Below are 14931 nucleotides of genomic sequence, written 5' to 3'. Positions count from 1 at the left end.
GCGCACGAGGCGCCGGGACAGCTGTTCGCGAACCCGGGACCCGGGATGAGTCGGAGAAACGGGGGAAACTCAGCGAATGAATCCGACACGCGTTCTGCTTTCCCAAGTCCACGCGAGCTCTCGGATGAACTCTCGAAAGACTGTTGAGACTCGAAGCGATCTCGGACGAATACTTGCTTGAATCATATCGCAATTGAGTCCTTTGTCGGCGAATTTTCAAGAGTTAATTCTAAAGGAAACTTGTGACCTTCATCAAGGTGATCCTTGACCAGATTAAATAATTTCTAATATATTACAAAACTGAATTAAACTCAAAGCTCGGTTCTCGCAAAGCAATAAAATATAGTTAAGGGTCAAACAATGAACATAAAAGAGAGATGTTTCAAAAATCTATTTTAAAAATAAATAAAGTGTAAATATCAAACCAACATCTTCCTTTGATGTTCATTTTGATTTTTAACTATGTTTTATTGTTATTACAAAATTGCTAATTAAATACTTCGTTAAAATGCATTTTATGCCCCGAAGAAAATTGTTAATCTTTGTTCTAAAATTAATCATTTACGCTCGAAGATTTGCGAGGAAAGAATACAAAATTTTTTGATAAAAATAATAATACGTGAGATTATCGCTTTTAATATCGCGATTAGCAATTCTACGTTTCATATAATGAAACTTTGCATTTCCGTCATATTATTATTGAACACGTGGCATTTATTAATCGGGTCAAGTGAGGAACTGGTAATCGAAAGACAAGACAGTCAAATAATCGATGTGCCAATTCACATGCAATATCACAGCCAACCAGGTCGGCGCCTGAATGTCCTCACAATCAGAGCGCGTACTCTGGACTCTGGCTTCCACGTCCCAAATGATCTAGAGAATCTAGAGTCAAGTCCGACTGCGAACACCAATAATACTGCGCCACGTTAAAGCCAGAGAAACGCATAATCCGAGATCCGCTTGCTCACGCTGTAACGTCATCAGCCTCTCAGGTATATAGAACGAAGAAGAAACGCAGTTTCTTTTGTCAATGGATTCTAGAAAGCACATTCTAAAGAAAACGTGACCCACATCTAAAACTTGTCTTTTTAACTAAACTTCTGGCACAGTTTGTCTCTTCTCTTTTTCTTCTCACATTGGAAAAAAAAGAGAAGAGGTAAACAAGAAGCTCAGCTGGAAAAAAGAAATAAACCTCTAGAATATTTTAGAATCTCTAGATGGTCCCTGACCAGCGGCTAAGTAAATTCTAATATATAACAAAATTGCTAATTAGATGCTAAGATCGTTTTAAAAAAAAATTTACATTCTGAAGAAAATTTGCTTTTGTTAAATTTTACTTAATTTAAGGCATTTAAATAACATTTAATTCTGGAGAGTTTATTTTTCCTATTTATATATTGGATATTTATTGTTTATATGAAGGCATTAATCTTCTTATTATCTCTAATTATCTGCCAAACGTTTGAAGCACAGTTCAAATTATAACGACTAATTAGTATTTAATTTTCATCGCGTTAGTATTTACCGCTAATTTGATGGAAATCGTAATATAAATGATTAGTGAAACAAATCGCATTATCAGCACTCACAAGTTTCCATAACACATTATTTGTATTATTCAGCTGTATTGAGAAGGTCAATACTAATAAATATTCGATCAGCTGTAATTTCTCAATCAATTTTTCAATATAACTTTTAATATTTATCAACAGAGTGTTCAAATTTCAATCATAATTCCATAACAAAATGAAATATCAGAGAATATTTTCAGCGAATAATAAACAATGTAAAATCGATATAAATAAAATAAATTATACAAAATCCGTTGTGCGTTATTCGTCAAATTACATGTAAAAAAAAACCCTTGTATTTAAAAAATCAAACACCATTAATTAACTGTCAATAATCTAACCACGTCTGCTTATTAAAATTAATATGAAAATAAACCAATCAAGTATTTCTTCCCGTATCACCCAGTATACTGATAGCATCTCGGAAGCGTCGCTTACATTCTTAGGTCGTGGTTGAGGGGATCTCGCGCGGCGAAAAGCTCCGCTCTCACGGAATTTCCACGTCACGTGCCGGAAGAGTACACCCGCAACCTCCGGGTTTCCGCAGACGCGATCTATCCTCAATGACGCTCGATCCACGACGCCATCGCATCGCCGATTCACCGGATCTCCTACCCGACGACCGACGACCGACGACCGAAGATGTTCGTTCCCGCGCGCGAGTACTCCGTTGAATCACACGCGTGCCGCGCAACCGGCTTCAGGTACGCACTGACGGCGTTGCCGGACACGAACCGACCTAGTGATCAACGCCGCGGCCATCTTGCAGCCTGAAACTAGCGGAATCGATGGGACGCTGCGAGCGTCTCCTGTCGGCGTGGCGTAGCGTGGCGTGGCGTGACTTGGCTTGGCTTTTCTCGGTCAGGTGTTTTTACTTTTAGACGGTTCTTTAATAGTTCAAAAATAAAAGACCCTGGAGACTCTCAATCGTGTAACTTTTTTTTTCTAGAGCGGAAACATAAAGTGAAATAATTTTTTTTATATATATGTATATAAAAATTTGTACTTTTTACATTTCCATTGAAAACGAATCCAATTAGATTTCGTCTTTTATTTTAATATAGGATATCAATCATGTAACTTTTTCTCTACGTGAAAAGTGCAAATTTGTGTGTGTGTGTGTGTGTGTGTGCGCGCGCACATACACATACATAAAAATTTTCATCTTTCACGTTTCCACTTTAAAAAGAAAAGTTGCATGATTAATATTCTAGAGGCAGATCTTATTTCAACCATCTTAAATAATATCTTAAGGTGCTAAGGCGACTTTGTAATTAGCTTATAAAACTGCACTTAAGACAGTCTTAAATATAAGAACTGATTATAAATACCAGCTTAAAAGATTAAAATAAAAAATCTTAGACTAAAAGACGAAGCCTAATTAGATTTGTTTTACAATCTCGAGTTTCCAAACAACGTTCTCCCTTATAATACGAACAATTTGCCTCACTTTAAATTCTTCCCTATAAAACAGTTAGTTCAAACATTCGGTTAATTCTTGATGTTTGCTACCCTTGATTTCACTTTATAACTCGACGCGTTTGGTTTTCGCTAAACAATATATAAATATGATACATTGTTAAATCACTGTGAAATATTTCCTAAACGATAACATATATCCGACACTTGCCAAACATTGAGCCGAAATTGAAAAACATTGTCAAAGTACATGCTAATAGATAAACAAACGTTCTTTTCGTTACGTACCGGAGTTTCGCGGATCTCTTTGGAGGATTTAAATCTTCGATAATCAAAGTTACATTGAAAAATTGTATATCGTTGAAATAAGAGAGTAAAACAAGTCTATTTTTCCGCGTACATTTTATACTTAAAATTCTCCTTCGTCTTACTGTCCATTTCTACCAATATCGATTAAATTGCGAATGATGCCATTTTTGCTCTGCTGTCTTTCCAACTTTTTTTTCTTTTTTCATATTAGATATACAATAAAAAAATTTTTAAATGTAAATATATATATATAATACAAATTCTAATGTGACATAAATAATACCATAACTTTTTACTAACCAAAAACAAGGACAGAAAATTATCAATTTAGCATCTTCGATGATTCTAGTAGAAACTTTAATCTCTAACTTAATTTTTATTTTTTTTTTAGTTATAATAATTAGAAAAAATAAAGAATACAATAAAAAATTTGGTGTTAATCTACATTGATAAGAATGAACAGTAAAGAATTTGAAGATAAATAATCGGGAACGAAAAATTGAACCAAGATTAAACTATATTAACAGAATTATAATAGAAATGGATACAAAGTCTACAGCATAAAATGTATTTTTTCCTGCTGAATTGTTTGCGTTTTAGTAAATAGAATTGCACCATACAGATAATTATTAGTAATTACTAAAACGCAAGCAATCAAGCAAGAAAACGTATACTGTAAAAAATATATCACGAGTTTCAGACTAATATTTTATTTATCGTATGACACATTTTTCAATCATGTTAATTGACTGTTGAATAGAGTTCTCGAGTTTCTAAAAATCCTCTATCTAGTAGTTGATCTATTATTGATCAATACGCTCGAAAAATTCGTCGTAGGATAAATAAAATATTAGCCAAGTCAAAGGAAACGGCAGATGATTTTCGAACGGATGCTTTTCTATTCTTTCTCTCTCCATTATCGTAATGTATCGGTCGTGACCCCTTTGCGGGCTGCAATATGGTCGCGCCGGTCACTTACGAAGTCGCACGTGTCGATCAAACGTTGCGCTCAAGCGTGTTCCAAAAATACCGCATTATGAGTGAATTTTAAATCACCTGCAAAAAAACGATACCCAAGCAAGCGATTATACGCGTCATTTGTTTTTCATTTGGAAAATTAGCATAATTATATGGTCTCTTTTTTTTATTTCTGCACTGGACTGTATTATAGAATTTTTTTTAATTTTAACCAAATAATATCAAATGAAATATATACTTACATATTTCATTTGAAGTTTCAAAAGTACTAGTTTAGCTATAAAACTAGACCTACAATGTCTATTTCTATCAATGTAGATTAATCTTAAATTGCTATCTAAAAATCTTTAATCTTAAATTGCTTTAATTTTAAAATTTAGAAAAAGATAAAGAGTGATTAATTCAAAATTAAAGTTGATCTAATTGGTACAAATGGGACATACGCCTAATGAAAATAAAGTGCGCATTTTTTTTAGTTGTCATTATCAGTTTAGAAAAAACGAATCATATCGCTTTCGCTCTTTCCTTCTCTAAAATATCGAGTTGAAGAAAGATGCTGATAGATTCAATTCTTTCTAACGGAGCACAGCTGTCAAGATCAGGAAATGCGCATTTTATATCTACTACGTCTCTGAACAATTTACATGAATAACGCGCGAATTTCGAGCGATTATTGTTACAGAATTAATTTACAGTAATCTACTTTTCCATATACACGTCGTGTACAAAGATAAATGTCTGTTTCATACATTCCATACGGTAATGCTTGCACGTTGAAAGAGTAAACAATCTACGTTCTTCTTACCTCGAGAGTGCGTGAGTGTTTCATGGTTTTTGTTTAGCAAACATCGTTAGTACACAAACGAGAGGTATCAGAATCAGAGACGAAACATCGATACGTTCGCTTAATTTACGCAAAATGATATCGACAAACTGCAGATTGTAGGCGCGTAACGGATTACGTTCAACTTTTGCAAAGCAGGAATCCGTCCACCGAATTACGTACCTGATTTACTAAAAAAATTACGACGCTCTCGCTGCTGAAATGTTCGGCCGAATGATCTGCGATTCAACTCGTTTCGAGACGTGTAATGTGCATTGGCTGTCAGACAGGACTCATCGCACTACGTTTCAACGCACGCCGTAGATGTACTCAAACTCACGAGCCGTTAGAAGCCCGACTCGGAACAGCCGGTACGCGGTCGCGAGATCTCAATATAGACGGCCGGCCTGCGCGCGAACCAATCGGACGACGAGTTGTAGTGGGCGGGGATGTGGCGTGATCCTCGGTGACGTCACGCGCGCCGGTCCACGATCGATAACTTGAAACTCGCGCGCGCTACGTTCGCACGAATTTCACGCTGACGCGATGCACCGGCGATCGATGGTATATGTATGTGTGCGCTCGCCACACACGAATTAAGATTCGCGATTTTTTTCCTCCTCATCAACCGAATCGCGAAATCCGCTGAATAGATTGCGTCCGTGACCGTAAAATTGATGAAAAGCGCACTTTCAATAGAATTCAAAAACGTCGTTCTCATGTTCTGTTATTTAAACGGCGAGTTTTACCAGGAGAGCAGAGATATATTTGCTGCAGGTATATTTATCGACGGCGCACACGACTTATCGTATGTCAAAAAAAATCGTACGATCGGTTTTTTCGGAACGTTGTATTTGAGGATTACGGAAAGGTAAATATTAATTGAAAAAAATATTGACACGCATGCATATGATATAGATTAAAGATATTCGCGTTACGTGGTCGGCATGAACTATTTGGAGGATGACAAAAAATAAGATGTATTTCAACTCTATAATAATACAGCGGTTATGATTTCAGAAAAACGACAGAATAACAAAATTTGATTGAATAATTATTTACATGTGTGATAATATTATATATATAAATATTTATTACATTGCAAGTATATATATATATATATATATATATATATATATATAAAATCAAATGTCTACAATATTTTTCATTCGAAAAATAACTCGAGTCCCAACACTAAACAAAATTGTTCATTCAACTGAATTAATTTAATTTGTTTTTATTTCTTCCGATGAAAAATGTATGTACTTAAAAGTCAAACTGAACTATTATAACTGAAATATACATATACATTCTCTAATAAGAGAAATAAAAACAGTTAATTTAACCAAATGAACAATTTTTTTCTTCGATGTATAATTAAACTTTTCTTTTAATTTTTGTATAAATATGATAACGAAATTGACATAGTAAATATTATATAATTTCTTTATCTAATCAATATTTTAACAAAATTAATATAAAGCTATATACATAAAATATAAAAAATAAAATCAAGAACTTCTCTAATAATGAAAAACGCGAGTTTTTATGATTCGATATTTTGTTTAATTTCTATATCTGATAAATTGTATCGAAATTGAAATAACGTAATATAAATAATACATAAAGATAGAATCAAGAAACATCTATACAATATTGTCTATCGAAAGATAATCTTTTACGATTCAATATTTCTTTTAATTTTTATAACTGATAAATACTGTAACGAAATTGCAATAACGTATCAAATAATATAGGTACATACAAGAAAATTCGGCAAAAGATAGGAGAAAATTTAAGAAGTGATTCTAGTTGAAATAGAACAAAAATTATGAATATCAAAATTGCAAATTCGACTTTATCTTTTAAACATAAATTTAAATATTCAAGCAAAAAGTATAAAATTTAAATATTCATATTTAAAGCATATGAATATTTAGACATTTATTATTTAAAAATAAAGCTTCCGCCGAAATTGTTTTAGTCTTCATTTTATAATTCTGAAAGTTTAAATATTCATATAAATATACACATGATGTTTAAATATTTATAATTAAAAAACAAAGTCAAATTTAAAAATTTGTTATTCTAAATTTTCATCTTATTTTATCATCTAGAGTCTAGAATTACTTTTTACATTTTCTCCCACTAATTGTTATCAAATATTTATCTGTATATAAAAAAAATATAAAATCGAGAAACGTCTCCAATATTCATCGAAAAGAAGCGCGAGTTCCTACGATCCAACATTTCTTTTAATTTCTGTATCTGATAAATATTATATTAAAATAACGCAAACAAATATTAATAACATCGGAAGGAATCGAAATATCTGCTGGAATGGATTGCATCACAGATTGCGAGGATATATTTGCGCGCAGTAAAATTACAGTAACATTATGGGCAGGATTAACATTTAAACTTTATTAAAACCAACAACATAACAAGTGCAACAACAACAAGTCGATGTGCCTCAAACAGCCCGCGGCAACTGCATTCCTCGCTCTTTTTCTCGCTCTCTCTTTCTCTCTCTCTCTCTCTCTCTCTCTAAGTATTCTTTCAGTTCTTACAAAAAATCAACCTGTCTCGTGTCACCCTATCACCGCCGACCACGTCGAGCTCGAGCGATCGTCACTGCGAACGAGCGAACGCCTGGAGACCTGCGACATTAGTAACATTTGCAAATGAACACACAGGATTAGAGGCATTACCGTCGGTGACGAGGACAATGGCGATGAAACGGTACGCGATCCTCGCACAGTCGCAACACAGAGAACACAGAAAATCCCATTCGCGCTAATGATCGATCGGACGGCCCCTCATGGCCGCCACTACGATCGCTACAAGCAATGCAAGGAGACAAGCGAGCAAGAGCGTGGTGTACGTCGTTACCGGGACGGTTAGGAGGTTAGTGACACGGGGAACGTGCACGTCGTCCCCGGCGCGGCACGATCTCGTGCGATCAACAAGCTCGCACATTGTGCGCTCACCTTCGCGGCTACCCCCGCTTTGCGCGTCTCTGCCACGCGCCTCGATTCCGCTAGGCAATACCACGGTCTCCTCCTGATCGCGTTCCCGCTCCTGCCTCAGGGTGTCGGCGATCAAGCTAATCCTGCGGATCGCATTATCCTCGCTCTCGTCCGCGTTGGTTACGGCGGCGGTAAACGGCAGCGTTGCGTCGCGAATTCTCCCGTATCTGATACTCAGGTCCTCGATCTCCTTCTCGTGCTCGTAGAGACTGGCCGCGGCAAGTTGCAAGTCGCGAACGGCCCTGGACAAGTCCAGCTCCACGTCGTCGGTAGAAGCGTCCTCGAGATGGCTGACGTTACCTTGGTCCCCTTCACTGCTCATCAAGGAATTACGCTTTGAAACTACAATCTTCTCGAGTCTGGGACTGACGATGGGCCGATCATCGCTAGTTGCTTCATCCTGGCTGTACGGCGTGGAGCTGCTCCGCATGCTACTACTTTGGTCCTCGATCTCGGAGCCATGAGACACCGAAGAATTTTTTAGGGTAGACAGGCGACTGTCGCGTAAGTGGTCGGCCACGTTGCTGAAAGCCTCGGCAATCAGCTTGACGTTTTCATCCGCCACGCGAAGATAGAAATCAAGGTTGTTAGCTGCCGGCGTCGGAGAATCTGACGAAGACCTCGTGGAATTTGAATTGGTCGGGCTCGTCGTTTTCTCGCTCTCGACATTCCGCTCGTCATTGGCAAGCTGCGATCCTGAGTAATGACTACCTAGAGAGCGTACACGTACGCTCGCCGGAGGTTCGTTGATCTCGAGTTTGGCGTCGAAGTCGTTGGATTTATCAGCAACGACTTCGATAGAATCGTTCGCCTTCGGCGATTCGATTACATTCGGTGATGCCATGTCATCGTCGCTTTTTATTAAATTTACTAAATCTTGGCAGAGACGACTGTACGCGGTAAAGTCCGTCTCCGTGCTGCGACCGCTATTGGCTGCCGAAACGTTGGAATCCGAATGTAGGTATTCGTGCCAAAATCCGTCATTCAGAATGGCCTTTGAAGACAGCATGACGTCGGACAGCTCTGTGACACCCGACTCCTTCTCCTTCTTGGGACTTTCTCGCGTGGTCGTCGCCGCTGTCGTTTCCGGTGATCCGTAGGCACATAGCTTCTTCCAATACGCGCCCACCGCCGGATGGTTGCCATTGATATCAATATCACTTTTAACTGCTAGTTCTTTCCATCTATGCGTATCGTTATCAGACAGCTCGCCGTCGCTCACTACGCGTCTGAAATATTCCGGTCGCTCGGATGTCGCAGCAAAGTTCCTCGTAACGTCTTGAATCTTATCTTTGACAGCGAGACTGTGCTCGCGTTGCAGGTGAATCCGATCATGACTGATCAGTCCATAAAGATTAGCCGATAGCGATCTAACGGCGCGTTTCTTGTTGCGAGTAGCAGTCTCCAGCTGTTCCCTCGAGACGTCGATCTTACTCTCCGCGATGTTCCGCGTCGCAATATCCTTTCTAAGGGCCCTGTAAGCCAAATCGTCCGTGACCACGTCAGGCTCACATTGCGGTATGTATGACGAGCGTGGCTGTTCCGATTTCGTCGGCATCGTGTGCAAGTAATCGCTCTCGGTCGCCGCGGTAACCGGCCCGAGCGGTATACCGAACGGTGGCTGTGGATCGATTATTCGGAGAGTATTGTTGGCGTGATTTATACTACGGAAGAGCACGTCGTCGCGAGTCACGTCCGGCTCGTCCCGACGAGACGAATAAGTCGCTGGCAAGCGCGTAAGATCGTCCGCCGAATCCCTTCGCGAGAGGACAGGTGAAGCGACGAGATAACTGATGCTGGACAGAGTCGATTGTCCCGCGATGTCCGAGAGCGATGTGGGTCTTTCCTTGGGATGCATCCTCCGATAAGCCATGTCGTCCTTCGTCCTATCCGGTGAATCTGCAGTGATCGCAATCACATCAAGCTCGTTTTTACTTTGTTTCTGATTAAACTCCTCCATACTTCGACGTTCCGCGCGATCCAACAGATCCTCGTCGCCGAGGCGAAGGCTGTTGTATATCGCTTCCAACTCGGATAGAGCTTCTTCGAGGTTTTTCGAACTTCTCCGTCTTTCCAAAGTTTCGTCAGTCGGTGTTATTCTTCTACTGTCTTCTTTTTTACTCCTCTCAGCGCAATTATCCATGTCATAGGTCGAGGGGGTAATGATATGCAAATTACGTTGGTCGCAGGGAGATCTTCCAGATGACCAATCGGACATAGATAGATGCGATGAAATCGCCTCGTGATGTTTATTCGTTTCGCAGATGTTCACTGGTTTATTCCTGGCCTTGTATACATGGTAATTCGCGTCACTGCGATTAAGCTGATCGTTGCGAATGTTTCTACGTCTCGTCGTTTCGATTTCCTTGTAAGCCGACTCGTTCGCGTAGTGATAGCTCGAGTTATATTTATTATTTATGCGTTCCAACGAATTACGGAACTCTGTTTTAGGACTCGACATCGAATTTCCTGATTTAAATTCCATTGTATCGCGCCAGGCGATCTTATTGTTTGATCCGTACGATCGAAAATTCCTCCAGTCGGGTCTTGATATTCCACTTGTAACGTTAGTCTTATTGTCTTCTTGTTTAAAGTAATTTGGTACATTTTGGTGTCTATTCATCGGATAGGAACTGTAGCCGAATGAGCGATAACGAGGATCCCTCGGGGGTGGCTCGGGTGGCTGATTGTCCGGATTGATTAATCGGCGATCGACGGTGCAATCGAATGATTCCGAGTAATGACACGCGTTTTTTGCGGGGTATGTAAAGAAGTTTCCGGTTCGATGACTGTCCGTATACACGTCACCGCTGTGATGTCGCGTGATCTTCCCGTAAGTGTTGTTCTGATTCAAATCCATGATGTATTGCCCTGTAGAATATCTCCTGACATCACCGAAAATTTCGGGATGCTGTAAGCTCACGCGTTCCGCATCTCGCAAATTTTCCATGGAAGATTTTTGAACTGGAAACACACGACAGTTTGAATACGCGACCGATCGACGTGGATGTATGGGCGGGCGACACAGTCCGTTCGTATCAGTGTAAATAGCGCGTTCCTTATCTTCGATATAGTCTGAGGAACACCTTTTATTATACAGCTCATTCAAAGTATCACCGCTGCCATTGCCTTCGTCTCGAGATAAGCGCTTGATGTACCGTTCCGTTCGAGCAGCGCGAGTTCTTCTATTGCACATATTATTTCTCTGGCCATTCTGCGTGCTATCCGCGTGAAATCTGTTTAACGAACTATTAGATCTGTGACAATCCTCATCGGAACTACTGCCCGCGCACAGATGATCTCTTTTCGCTTCGGCCCGAGCTTTCAATTTGTTCTTTCGAAACTTCTTCCCTAAACCATCTAACGAACCGTCGCTACTACGTGAATGCAACGAATCTCGATAAGAATCTTTCACATGGTAAATGTTATTTTCGACTCTTATCCGTTGATCGTGCTCCAAATTATTTTCTATCGAGTGAAGGACAACACCATCGATTTTCTTATTAAATTTTGCAGGCTTTCTCGGTGTTTTTTTGCAATAGACGATCTCTTCATCATTAGAGGAACTGTCATAATCCTTTATCGAAGATATTCGTCGTAGAATTCCACCTATAGACCATTTCTTGTCCTTTTTCTTATCCGAGGCACTAGATACTGCATGACAAACTGGTAAACGCCGAGTTGGAGGCAGGAGACCGTCCATCCTCAACACATCTTTCTTGCGCAGCCCCTTTTTCTCCATAGTAAATATCACCAAATTTCCTTGGTGTTAAGATATCTGAAAGAAAAATATTTTGTTAATCTTACAATTTTCAAATTCCATAATGATATATTATAATACGTTCCATTAGATGTCAAAAGCATGAATTTAATCATTTTATTTCAGAAACATAAAAATTACTACATCGAATTACATTCACAAATAGCAATTTGTAATTGAGAAAATCATAAATAAATGTATTGAACACTTAACAAAAAAATACAGATAATGTATGACGTTATTAAAGTTTTATATGTTCTCACATATTGTATTCTACAAATATATTCACCGGGTACAAAAACATTTTGTTCATCTCATAATTTAATTTTTACACAATAATGTATCATAATATGTTTGTATTTTTACACAATAATGTTCCAATGAGTATCAAGCATGTATTTAATATCATTTCAGAAACAAATTTCATTTCAGAAACAAAAATTACTACATTAACATTTGACAATTAATTAACACTAGAACCAATTTTTTTCTTTTTTATATTGTTAAATATATATAGCACAGAATATTAAAAATATATGAATATTATTAGAATATAAATAATTCTAATGATACAAATAACCCTCAACACACAATGAGTCGTTTGGTTAATTTCATCACAAGTATATAAAAATTATTGAGTGATTCTTGCATCTTATTGCTTTTACATCTTTAGAAAGTATTTGTAGAGTTGTGTATTTAAAAAATGGAATGCATACGGACTATTATTTAGAGCCAGGTGCTCCTAATATTTCAAAGAAAAGAAATACGCAGACCTAACGTGAACTAGGAAACAATATCAAAATAAATCTTCATTAACTGAAAATAAAGACAAAAAATTATATTAAAAATTGGCACCTTCGACAGTTCTAGCGGAATACCGTCGAGAATATCGTCCTAGTAACAGTGTAATTTGTAATGTTAATTGCGGAAGTCATAAACGCATTGAATATTTAACGAAAGGAATATATAGAAAGTGCAAGACGTTATTAAAGTTTCATAAGTTCCCATATATTGTATTCAACGAACGCATTCACCGAGTACAATACAAACTTAACGGCCACGTGTTCAATACTATCATTCTTCGTATCTCATTATGTCAAACGTTCTTTTCAACGGAAAATCCGCTTCGCGAGTAAGTACTTAAAACGTGTCTTTCACGACACGCACGCATACAAACACTTAAGATTACTCGCTCGACGTTCTTAGAAAACGTCGGAGAGTCCCGACGCGATAAAACTCGTCCGCGCTCACTCGCTCCGATTATAAATACACCCTGCGTCGCCTGCTGTGCTGTGCACTAACCTCCGATGTCGAAATCGGCGTGACTGCTTCCTCAGCCCGGACCCGCCAAGGGCGCCGAGTCGCGAATAATGAGTCACGAGTGCCAGATACTCGATCATTGAAGCCACGGCGACGCTGCACTGCTGCAGCTGCACGCAACGAGGCGAGGTCAGTGCTCGTCCGAACGGTTCACAATCACGATAACGATGTCGTATCAATCGCTTCTCTCTCCTTGGGAACGATCTTTGATCTTTGACAGCGCCGCCGTCGCGTAAACGTCTCGGTCCGTGATACGCGACGTCCCCCCCCCCACTCTCTTCTCTCTCTCTCTCTCTCTCACGACTCTTACTGCTCCAATTTCACTGATTCGACAACTCTCTCATAAGCAGCAAAGAGGCCCGAATGACCTCGAAACGTCCATCTTACGCAAGAGGAAGTATTCGACTCTCGAGGCAACACGCACTGAAATGAACGCAGAACGCAGAACGGCCATTACTTGGCGAGCGTCACGCCAGCGCTCGTAAAAGGCACGACGGACACGACGGTACCAGACCGGTTGCTCGCACCGAACTTACGAGTTACGAGGAGAGGAGCGAAGTCAGCGAAGCAGCGATTCGTCCTCGGGACCCCACCCATTACTCGCTCGCTCGTTCGTTCGTTCGTTCATTTTCCACGCGTGATCTTTAAAAATCCTCAGCCGAGCACCCACACATTGCACGACTGATCCCCGTTTCTACTAATACGGTTTAACTTTAATTTCGGTTCAACTAATTCGTCTTTTTCTAGTTTTAAGAATAAGAAAAAGATGAAGAGTAAGTTTGAAGCGAGATTAAAGTTAGTCCACATTGGTAGAAACAGGTATAAGGCTCATTTTCACAACTCACGGTTATCTCTTAATCAAAGTTCAATTTGTTTCTCATTTCTTTCCAATTTTAGAATTGGAAAGAGATAATGAATAAGTTGAACCTCGGTTAACCGTGAGTTGTGAAACTGGGCCTAAGTATACAATACTGTACATAAAGGCGTTTCTTAGCGCATTCCTTCCACATTTCAAGTCGGCTGGGTGGAATCTTATACTCGAGCGATAGTAACAATAAGTCTGTTCTTTTCAAGCATGACTTTACTAACGTAATATCATCAACTTTAATCTCGATTTAATTTACTTTTTATTATTTTATAATTCTTTGAATCAGGAAAGAATAGTGAGTTAAACCAAGATTGAAGTTTATCTTGTACTTGTGGAATTGAGTCTTATGTCCATTTCTATTAATGTAGATTAACTTTAATCTCTATTTAACTTACTTCCTATCTTCTTCTAGTTCTAAGAATTAGAAAACAATAAACAGTAAATTAAATTGAGATTAAAGTTAATCTTACATTGGTGGAATCGAGCCTATGTTCATTTCCATCAGTTTCTACCTCGGTTTAAGTTACTATAATTTATCCTTTTCTAATCATAAGAATTAGAATTAACTACTTATCTTTTTCTAATTCTCTCTCTAGTTCTAAGAATTAGAAAAAAAATAATGAATCATCTATCTTTGATAGAAATGGTTAAGTGAGCTTCTTGCATTCATCTTTCTTTTTTTCTTCAATAAGAAATTACTTTGTATAATTTATCAATTAATTTGTTTTTTAAAATATATGGCCTTTACTTGCGGCTGCGTTTTTTAATTAAACATTCTTCTAAACAGCTGAAATAATGAAAAATATTACTGCAAGTATTTTTTCCGAAAGTTCTAATGTCTTAATTTGCCT

At 38.4% G+C, this 14931-nt stretch overlaps 2 protein-coding genes across 6 annotated transcripts in view; both read right to left on the bottom strand.

Annotated features, from left to right (window-relative positions):
- Positions 1–5425, bottom strand: part of Acsl (Acyl-CoA synthetase long-chain) — a 26832-nt gene extending 21407 nt beyond the window's left edge. Inside the window, exon 1 of one of the 2 annotated variants that reach the window (XM_087408654.1) lies at positions 5287–5425. The gene's annotated coding sequence lies outside the window, so the exon portion shown is untranslated. Of the gene's footprint in view, positions 1–2012; positions 3528–5286 lie in introns of those variants that run through there. The other variant, XM_087408653.1, reaches the window with a different exon arrangement.
- LOC105150134 (uncharacterized) overlaps positions 1–14931 on the bottom strand; it is a 25997-nt gene that overhangs the window by 11042 nt on the left and 24 nt on the right. Inside the window, exons 1-4 of one of the 4 annotated variants that reach the window (XR_015545918.1) lie at positions 13195–14931; positions 8094–11910; positions 5287–7763; positions 3676–4358 (exon numbers count right to left, since the gene is read on the bottom strand). The exon at positions 13195–14931 is cut by the window's right edge and continues 24 nt beyond it. Coding sequence is in view for 3 of the 4 variants with exons in the window: in XM_087408638.1 (XP_087264764.1) it covers positions 7735–7763; positions 8094–11874 (3810 nt within the window). In the remaining variant the exon portion in view is untranslated. Of the gene's footprint in view, positions 1–3675; positions 7764–8093; positions 11911–12747 lie in introns of those variants that run through there. The other 3 variants (XM_087408638.1, XM_087408637.1, XM_087408636.1) reach the window with 3 other exon arrangements.

This window comes from Acromyrmex echinatior, chromosome 8, assembly GCF_024713525.1.
Source record: "Acromyrmex echinatior isolate Ae372 chromosome 8, ASM2471352v2, whole genome shotgun sequence".
NCBI lineage: Eukaryota > Metazoa > Arthropoda > Insecta > Hymenoptera > Formicidae > Acromyrmex > Acromyrmex echinatior.
This window is presented reverse-complemented; position numbering and strand designations above follow the sequence as displayed.